Raw genomic sequence first — 9705 nt, 5'->3', positions numbered from 1 at the left:
GCAATTCCCGCAGCACTTCGTGACCCCGTGTAGGCAGCGTGACCGGCGTTTGTCACAAATCAGGCTGCGAGGGGCGTTGGGGGGAGATTTCCAGAGCGTTCTATGCGTTTTTGGATAATCTCTGGACTGCCTTTAGGTTCTCTATAAATACCAATAATTAAAAGCGGATATAACTAATTAGAATCCAGTCCACAGCAGTAACACGATCCGTCTTATTGCCAGTCCCCTAAGTCTCCCCATCCTCCTGATGATTATTTTTCTGCTTTTTCCTAACCCAATTTGAGGTCTTCCGTGCTGCCAGCGGACCCGGCGTGGTTTCAGAGCCACCACCAGCCCAGACGCACCCCAAATTTCACCAGAAAGCCGAACATTTTTAAACTTAAAACCCCCTTCCACGAGTCCAGCTGGGTTATGGCCAATTATTCGCCCTAAATATTTGGATTTACAAGCAGCCATGGGCATCCCAGGTTTCCTGCTGGGCAGCCCCAGTGGGCTTTGCATGGGGGCTCCTGGGCGGGGGGGCAGAGCTGGTTTCCCCTCCTGGGATGAGCACGTTGCTCCTGGCCCTGGTGGTCCCAGGGGATGGAGAAGCTCGAAGCGGGGCTCTGCAGCACGGCCAGCTGTGGAGGAAGGTCCTCTCCCTGCAGACGTGACTCGGTCTTCTCCTGGGAACGGCTGTCCTGCCGCTGCCACCCCGGCTGGGGAGAGAAGCTCTGCTCCGGGCTCGTTCCCAGGCTCCCTGAGGTCGTTGCTCCTTTCCAGAGTTGGGAATGGGGAAAGTGCAGGGAGAAAAGGTCTGCTTCGGCTGGGAGAGGAGCCTTTAGCTGCATTCAAACCTCCCTGAAGTTAGAAGGAGGCTTTGTGCAGACTTCAGAAGGGTTTTGGATGAAGCCCATGCTCCTGCAGAGCGAGAACATCTCTTTTTATCTCTTTTTTTGAGATTTTCTGTCATTCATGAGGGACATGTGCTGTTGGTTTTGGTGCGGCACCAAAACCCTGCCTTGTTTCATTTGCCTTCAGGATGCCCCCAGAAGGTGATGGCTGGCAGGATTTCTGCAGGCTCTGGAAATCAGGTGCGTGACGTTTTCCTCCATGGGCAACCAGCAACGTCGATAATCATGGAAGGCCTGGATCTGATGCACCCACGGGTGCCGAGTGCCCCGAGGGCACAAATAAACCCTACTGGCCCTGCCCAGCCCTGCCTGGGCCACCCCACCCCTGCTCTGGTGTGACCTTGGACCCATGGAGCCTCATCTCTGGCCCCATCTCCTGCTGCTCCTGACTCCTTGGGTAGATCCAGGCCTTTTCCCACCGCTTGCTGGGTCTGGAAGCTGTGCCCAGCACCCTGCCTGTCCTGTCCTGCTGCAGGATCGGGCCCCGGTCTGCGAGGGCACTGCCCGTGCTGCGGTCACCCCCCGCTTCCAGCTCACCCTCTTTCGGTGGGCAGCTCCGCTCTCGGGGTAGATTTAGATTAGATATTAGGAAGAATATTTTTTATTCAGAGAGCAGTGAGGCCCTGGCGCAGGCTGCCCCGAGGAGCTGTGGGTGCCCCATCCCCGGCAGTGCCCAAGGCCAGGCTGGGTGGGGCTGGGCTGGAACTGGGTGAGATTTGAGGCCCCTTCCAACCCAAACCATTCTGTGTCTCTGTATGATTCTCGCTGCTCCCTCTTACTCCTCTTACTCCTTACATGCTCCACCTCGGAGAACACGAGAAAAAAAAATAAATAAAATAAGATAAAATAAAATAAGATTAAAAAAAATAATAAAATAAAATATAAAATAAAATAAAATAAAATAATAAAAAATAAAATAAATAAAATAAAATAAAATAAAATAAAATAATAAAATAAAATAAAATAATAAAATAATAAAATAATAAAATAATAAAATAAAATAATAAAATAAAATAAAATAAAATAAAATAAAATAAAAACCCTACTGGACGCCCCCTGCTCCCCAAATTCCCACTCGTCCACCCGCCCCCCGCCCCGGCGCCGCGCTCCATTTCCCGCGCCGCGCGGGGAGGGGGCGCCCTTGGCGCGCCCTCTCCCCGCGCGCCCGGTGACGCCACAAAGGGCGGTGCCGCCCACCCTCCCCGGGCGCGCGCGCGCGCGCCTCTTTCTCCCGCCGGCGCGCCGCCCCCACGTGCGCGCCGCCCCGCGGCAGCGGCAGCCCCCGCAGGCAGGTGGGAGCGCGGCGGGCGGCAGCGCCCCCGCCCCGGCTCCCCCCCGGCCCCGGCCCCGGCTCCGGCCTCGGCCCCGGCCCCGCCACCATGGGCGCCCCCCGCCGCGGGCAGCAGCCGCCGCTGCCGGCCCCGCGCCGCCCCATGAAGCAGCGCCGTTAGCCGGGCAGCGCCCGTGCCCCCCCCCCCCCCCCCGCTCGCTGCGGCCACCCCCCTCCCCTTACCCCGGCCACTATGGGGGCGGCCGCCCCCCGCCCCGCCGCGGCGTGCTCAGTGCTCGCCGGTTTGCTCTCGGTGAGTTTTGGGGGGATACGGAGATCGGAAGGGGGTGGGGGGGTGGTAAGGTGAGGGGATGCCTGCGCCTCCCGGGGGTCGTGAGAGGTGCGGGGGGTGTTTATTGGGGTGTTTATCGTCCACCCCTCCTCCGTCAGCCCTTCATTTATTTTTTTTTTTTTATTGCCCCCTTGCTTTGGCAGAGAGGCCGAGCTCACCCGGCTGCCCCGTTTTGCCATCCCACGTAGGACCCTGGCAAAGCGGCGCTTTGGGGCGAAACGCTGTCATTTTGGGGAGAGAGAGAGAGACAGGGGGATTTTGGGGGCGGCGGGTCCGTGCTGCGGCTCGGTTGTGTAAGCAGCGCCGCGGCCGCTCCTGCTGGGCTCCAGGTGGGTCCTAGCGAGCTGCTGCGGGGACTGGGGAAACGCCAGGCAGCCGCAGCGGGGCGAGACTTGCCCAGGGAGCGGCATCGCCCCTTGGAACGCGAAGCTAAACTTTGGCGGTGTCGGGGCCCCCCCCAGGACTTGCTTTTTCCCTGGGGAAAAATCAAATTGGCCCAAGTACATGGGTAAATACAAGCAGAGTGTGCTCCCGGAATGAAGGTAAGGATCCAAGTATGCAGGCAAGTGTTGCTCGTGCACGCGCATCCTCAACCTGGACGTGTGTGGGTGTGCGACCAGATGAGCCGTGGGACGAAATTCCCGTTTGCTGGCAAGGTCGTGGGTGGGATGCTCCCGTGGCCGCCGCCCGGATCGGCGTTTGCTCGTGCATCGCGGGTGGTCAGGGGGCTGTGGGGGCTTCCTTTGACCATAGTGGGCTTGTGGCAGCTGGCGATGCTCGGCCGGTGTGTGCTGCGGGAGGAGCCACCGAGTTCCCCTTCGCAGGGACCGGGCGCCTGTGCTGCTGTTTTGGCATTTTCCCCTGTCACTGTTGCCCTCCTCAGCCGTGGCAATGGGACTGCTGAGTTGACCAAGTCCCGGGCTCTCGGTTTCGTTAAACCCCAAACCGGCTGAAAATAACTCAGCGCCCTTAAAGAAACGAAACTCGCTTCCTTCTTCCCCAAGACCCTGGTCCCAGGTGGCTTTTTTGGAGTCAGTAACTTGATCCTGCTCGCAGAGCGCAGGGCAGGAGACGGGTTGCTCATCTCTGTAAAGTTGCCATCAAACTTCTGGATCTGTTTACTGGCGTTTTGTGGGGTTGTTTGTTTGTTTTTCTTCCTTCAGTGTCACAAATGCCTTCCCGGAGGTGCTCCGCAGAGAGCGTAGCTGACCTTCGGGAAGGGGAGCTGTGCAGCCCGACCTGGGCTGAGGCATTGCCATGGAGAGTGTGGGCCAGCTGTGATTTCGACCAATTCAGGAAATTCTGTTATTTTCACTCGGAAACAGTTCCCAGGTTATCAGCTCGGTGCAGTCAGTCCCTGCTCACTTACAGCTCTGTGCCTCTGCTCTGGCTCCTCTCTACCAGTGTCACATACACTGCGTTTAGCTGCCTTTAGTTGATTTTTCTTTATTCTTTTTTAATTATTTTTTTTTCCAATTTTTTAAGTCACTTTTATTCTTTTCATTTTTTACTGAATGCATTGTATGTCTGTGAAGCTTACCGTTGCCCTGCTCCCCCCCCCCCACGGGGCTAGCGGCAGCGGGGGGTGGCACCATGTTCAACCCAAACTCACCCCGTTTCGGACCCAAACGCTCTTTTTCTCGCCAACTTTCTGTCTTTCTGCTGGCAGCTTCGCAGGGCTGAGGAGCAGATATTGCCCCTGCGCGAGCTGGCCTGTTCCCTGCCACGTCCCACGTACGTGCGCTTGGGAGGCGTGTAGCCCCCTACAAACTATTGTCCGTGCAAATTGCTCATCGAGTCCATCCAACGCGTGGCTGCAACTGAAGAGGGTGGTGATGGCGATGCTGCGTAGGTGCCGCCTGCATCACCGGGCTGCTGGCAGTAAGATGGGTCATGCCTGCGTCAGCTGCCAGCTCCAGGGCTTGGAGCTTGTAGCCAGGCTCTGGGGCTCCCTCATCTAAACCCGTTCCCCAGCTGAAGTCCTCCACGTGCTGGAAGGGGTTTGGGTAGCAGGGAAGGGATGTGGGCGCTGGGCTGGGGATGCTCTGTGGGCACAAGGAGCAGCACCAAACCCAGGTGCGCTGGTATCTGGTTGTACCAGGGTTGTCTTGCACCGACTCCTTTTTTCTGTGTGTTTTTTTTGTTGCCCTGTAAGCTCTGGTGCTGGAGGAAAGAACTAGAATCCAGTGGCTAAGGAGACCCTGCTCCATTCTTCTGTTGCTTGTGGTGGGTCCAAGCGGCAGCCATCCTTCCAGGCGGAGACATCCTCCCGCTCCCGGCTGGCGCTCGCGGTGCTGCGAGCGCTGCCAGCCGCACACTCCCAGCAGCGGGTTATTTTTAGGGACCAGAAGCACCAATCCTCACGATACCTGCATGGATGCTCGAGGCTGCTCAGCCTTCCCCCGCCGCAACTCGCTGCTGTCCGTAAGCGCCGAGCTGCGCATGCACCAGAGCCCCCTTGGTCCCGCACCTCCCGATGCCCCCCCCTGGGGTCCGGCACGGGCTCGTGTGCCCCGCGTAGGGCACCGGTGAGCCCCGGGGAGGCCGGATCCTGTTGCATCTGGTTTGCTAATTCGCGGTTGCGTCAGGGAGATTACGGGTGGCAGGTTTCTGTAGCGCGAGCCGAGCGCTTCGTGAAATCGTGTCTTGCGGGAGGGGGGTGGAACATGCATCGGGTGAGGCGTTAGAGCCTGCCAGAGCAGCCTCTCGCTTTTTTTTTGTTGTTGTTGTTGTTTTAATTTGACGTGCTGTAATTGGCCTGGCCACCACAGGATCCTTGTCAACTCCTGCAGGCTTGTCTGCTGCCGCCGCCTCTGTAATTGCCGCTTCAGGAGAGAGGGGAAAAAAAAAAAAAGGCTTGAAGTGTTTTGTACAAATCCTCGGCCATAAATTATTTAGCAGGTGGAACAGAAATGCGCTGCCAGAGCATGTGTTTTCCAGGAAGCAAGAGACTGCACCAAAAATGACGCGGCGCAGCTTGCAGCTCTGCTGCGATGTGTGTTCTGCGGAGTCATGTTGTTGGAGGCTTTTTTTTTTTTTTATATATATAATATATTCTTGCTGGCTGATAGCCCAGGATATGTAGCAGAGCAAGAGCAAGGTCCCGTATAGCCTAGCAAGGTGATTTATGTCCCCGGCCGCTCGGTTGAAAAGCGTTAGGGTTGGTGGTCTGCCCACCTTAGTGTAAGAAATCACCTTTGGAAACCCGCTGTAATTTTAGCTCGGTCCTCTTCCCTCTGAACTCAGCCTGCTGCTGTTTGGAGATGCGTTTCCAGCTGCTTTGCATGCTGGATGAGGTTGTGGCAGCTCTTCTTGAGCTGCCTTTTGTTCTCCGTGCATTATTCCTGCTGGCCTAACCGATGCTTCTCCGTGGTCCAGAGGTCTCCCAGGTGGAAGCAGAGGCCCTGCTGGAGAGAGGGCTTCTGCTAGGGAAGGAGCAGCCCCATGGGACTGACTCAAAGGACCGAAGGGAATAAAATCATGGGGCTAGAAATAGGTGGAGGTGAACAGATCCGTAGTCATCATCTAGCCAAACCCAGCTGGGTGCGTTCAGTGTGTGAAAACGTGAGACCTTTTACCTGTATCTGATGCAATGAGGAACTAAGTTACAGCAGAGCCCCTAAAAGAGCTGAGGAATAGTGTCTTTTTTCCCCTCTCCTGTTGCAAATAAATCTGGTTTCAAGTGGATTTGGATGTGGGAGGCTCGAAGCAGAACCCCTGAAGCAAACCTTACCCTTGCACAGGGGTGTGGGAGGGCGGAGGGGCTGAGAACACGCCCGGCACCGTGCACCAGCCCAGATTTCATCCTGTTTTGCCTTATTTTAAAAGGCAAATAACTGAGCAACCGCAGGTTAACGCAGAGGAAGGATGTCCCACAGGTCAGAGCCACCACCTGTGTGGTTTTTGTCTTCTTGGCGAGTGCCTGGGTGCTGCTGGGACCTCTCAGCCTCGAGAGGGCAAAACCTCCCTCATGCTCCTGGGATGTCCCTTGTGGTCCTGTCCCAGGCTGGCTCTCCAGAAGGAATTCGGCACCGGGGCCCCGGATGCACTAACGCTTTGCCTCTGTCTTTCAGTTGCTCGTGTTCCTCGGCAGCGCCGGCGCTCAGCCCCAGCTGACCTCCGAACAGAATGCCATCAGCCTCTCCGCCGGCAAGTACCGCCACCTCGACCGTGCCACCAACCAGGAGCTGATCTGCGACAAGTGTCCCGCGGGAACCTACGTGTCCAAGCACTGCACGAAGAGCACCTTAAGGGAGTGCAGCCCGTGTCCGGACGGGACTTTTACGAAGCACGAGAACGGCATAGAGCGATGCCACCCTTGCAGAAAACCCTGCGAACTGCCAATGATTGAGAGAACCCATTGTACTGCCTTGACCGACCGCGAGTGCACTTGCCTGTCGGGTACGTTTCAGACGAACGATACCTGCGTCCCTTACACGGTGTGCCCGGTCGGCTGGGGCGTCCGCAAGAAAGGAACCGAGACGGAAGACGTGAGGTGCAAGCCGTGCCCTCGTGGTACTTTTTCTGATGTGCCTTCTAGCGTGATGAAGTGCAAAACCTACACGGACTGCTTCGGGAAGAACATGGTGGTGGTCAAGCCAGGGACGAAGGAAAGTGACAACGTCTGCGGTTCTCCGGCGTCTCTGCCGAGCACGTCTTTGGCTTCGTCGGACGCAGAAGCAGGTGGAGAGACCTACGAGGCTCCACCGACCGCTCATCTTCCCAAAGGTAATGCACACCACTGAAGCACGGCTGTGTTTTCGGCCATGTGATCGCATTCCTGCCTCGGTCACGGTTGTTTTTAGGCTGTTGGAGGGCAACCTGGTCTCAAGTGCAGATGGTGCTTTTGCTTTTTTGGCCAGGATGCGGCTCTGGAGTACATCAGGTTGCCATTACTTGTGGTTTATTAAGCATGGTTTAACACACTTAATAATGTTTTCCCTGAGACTTTACTCCTGATTGGACTTCTGGCTGTCCTGCTGTTTGGATTAAGAGGACATCGTGTTCCCCAGCCGTTTCTCTAATCCACGTGTTGTGCTGGCACAAGTCTTGGTGTGTTTGTGGCAAACCTGAGCAGGGAGTGGGTGCAGCAGCAAAGCCCCGAGGGGAGAGGGGAGCTTCTCTCCACCACACTGATGGGTTTGTTGGGTCTCCTGATGGGTTTGCTTGGTCTCCTGATGGGTTTGCTGCTTCTCTGCCTGTGCTTTCCCTGCTACGTTTTGCCCTGAATTGTATCACTCTACTGGCTTGAATGGGGACCATTGCTAACACTGCACCTAGGCTGTGCTATTATTTTTTTTCTTTAACCTCGAAGGCTTCCATTAATTATCACTGGTGGGGAAAGCTAGCTTGAATTCCCCATTCTCTCACTTAATTGTAAATGACATATCATGCTCTTTGTTGGGAGACTGTACTGGGGTAGGAGACCAGGCAGAGAACCCATGGGCAGGGTGCCGCTGTGTTTAGCAAAGATGCTTCAGCCATGGCTGGGTGCTATGGGGCTCTGTGTGAGCTGCTGCTCAGCACTCCTTGGTAGTGTCTAAAATGGGGCATTTTAACAACAAAAGGCAACTTTTGATGCCCTTTACACCTGAGCCAGTAAATGCAGTTGCAGGGAGGTGCTGACAGTTGTAGGCTGCAGGGCTCTGGGACCTAAGAAATGAGAAGTTCAGCGTGACGTTGGTGGGAGAGGAAAGGAGGGTGTTCCCTAAACTTTGATATCGACCATAGACAAGCGGATAAAAGTTAGTGTTTTCCCTGTTTGTATCCTCGTCGGAGCGGTTTGGCTTCTCGCATCGCAGATGGTTACACCCGTGCTCTGGCTCGGCTGGGATGAGGCACGATCTTCACATCCAAGTTTCCAGAGCAGGCTCTAATTCGTGCTACAGCGCCCTTCCTCTTCTCACCAGGCGCTGCTTGTTGATAAGAAAACTCAATAAAAGTGGAAAGTGGCTCTTAGGAGGAAGTTGGGTCATCTCAGTCACTTCAGGAACCTGGTTTGGAGTTGATGCATTCACGCCTGATTGCAGTGCAGATAAAATGTTTGTGCTCCTTTGACAAGACTTGGTTGAGAGATACTAAGCCTCTGAATTTGTGTGTTTCTAGCCCAAATACCAAGTTTTCCATGATGGATGTAAAGCTAGTACTATTTGGGCTAGAAACACATATGAAAAAGTTTTACATTGTCGGTGTAAAGCTAATGTTCGTGTGTGTTCCTAGCCCATATACCAAGTTTTCCATTATCAGTTTGAAGCTAATAATATAATGAAAATATAATATAATAAAAATATAATAAAAAATAATATCAGTGTGAAGATAGGAGAAGAAAGCCAACTGCCTCAAAGTTGTGGGTTTTCTAAGAAATGCTGAATTTGGATCAAACGCAGACTGCCAATGTGCTTTTAATCGCTCCTTTCTGTTGAGGAGCTGCCACTAGGTATTAAGCAGGTCAGTTTTATCTCGAACCTAACTCAGTAGCAGGAGCTATCTGATACAGAGGTGAAATTAAGGTCTGGCTTTCCCTCTCTCACTGCCTGGTGCTGGGCTTAGGCCTGCAGGCTGTGCGGACACTCAGAGGGGTTTCAGGCCGTGCTGTGACACCATGTCACCTCCCCAGCACCGTGACACTGAGCTCTCCTCTCCTCCTGCAGGTCTGAACTCTTCAGTTCCTGACCTGGCTCCCTCTCCTTCCCCACCCGTGGCTGACGGCGCGACGGGGCTGACGAGCGACTACAACCAGACCTCGGCCAACGAGACCGGGGGTGCCCGAGGGAGCCTGGTGGGCACCGGCACCGCTGGCCAGGCGCAGAGCTACCGGCACAAGCACACCAGCCAAGCTCTGGAGAAGCAGCCGGCCTTGGAGATGGCAGGGGGCGAGAAGTCCAGCATGCCCTACAGGCCGCCCCGGAGAGGGCCGCAGAACGTCCACCAGCACTTCGATATCAACGAACACTTGCCCTGGATGATCGTCCTCTTCCTGCTGCTGGTCCTGGTGGTTATCGTGGTCTGCAGCGTCAGGAAGAGCTCACGGACTCTGAAGAAGGGGCCGAGGCAAGATCCCAGTGCCATTGTGGAGAAAGCTATTATGAAGAAGTCCACGACCCCCACACAGAACAGGGAGAAGTGGATCTATTACTGCAATGGGCACGGTGAGCAGTACGGGCCGGGGGCTGGAGCAGCTGGTTCGGGGA

The 9705-nt window shown here is 55.3% G+C and overlaps 1 protein-coding gene across 5 annotated transcripts in view; it reads left to right on the top strand.

Moving 5' to 3' along the window:
• Nucleotides 1–2150: 2150 nt before the first annotated feature.
• Nucleotides 2151–9705, top strand: part of TNFRSF21 (TNF receptor superfamily member 21) — a 31599-nt gene continuing 24044 nt past the window's right edge. For 2 of the 5 annotated variants that reach the window (XM_050709926.1, XM_050709928.1), the window contains exons 1-3: nt 2383–2476; nt 6589–7243; nt 9166–9663. In XM_050709926.1, coding sequence (XP_050565883.1) covers nt 2417–2476; nt 6589–7243; nt 9166–9663 — 1213 coding nt within the window. In that variant the 5' untranslated portion in view covers nt 2383–2416. Of the gene's footprint in view, nt 3058–6588; nt 7244–9165; nt 9664–9705 lie in introns of all 5 variants that reach the window. The other 3 variants (XM_050709927.1, XM_035560134.2, XM_035560133.2) reach the window with 3 other exon arrangements.

Source organism: Cygnus atratus, chromosome 3 (assembly GCF_013377495.2).
Source record: "Cygnus atratus isolate AKBS03 ecotype Queensland, Australia chromosome 3, CAtr_DNAZoo_HiC_assembly, whole genome shotgun sequence".
In the NCBI taxonomy this organism is placed as follows: Eukaryota; Metazoa; Chordata; class Aves; order Anseriformes; family Anatidae; genus Cygnus; species Cygnus atratus.
This window is presented reverse-complemented; position numbering and strand designations above follow the sequence as displayed.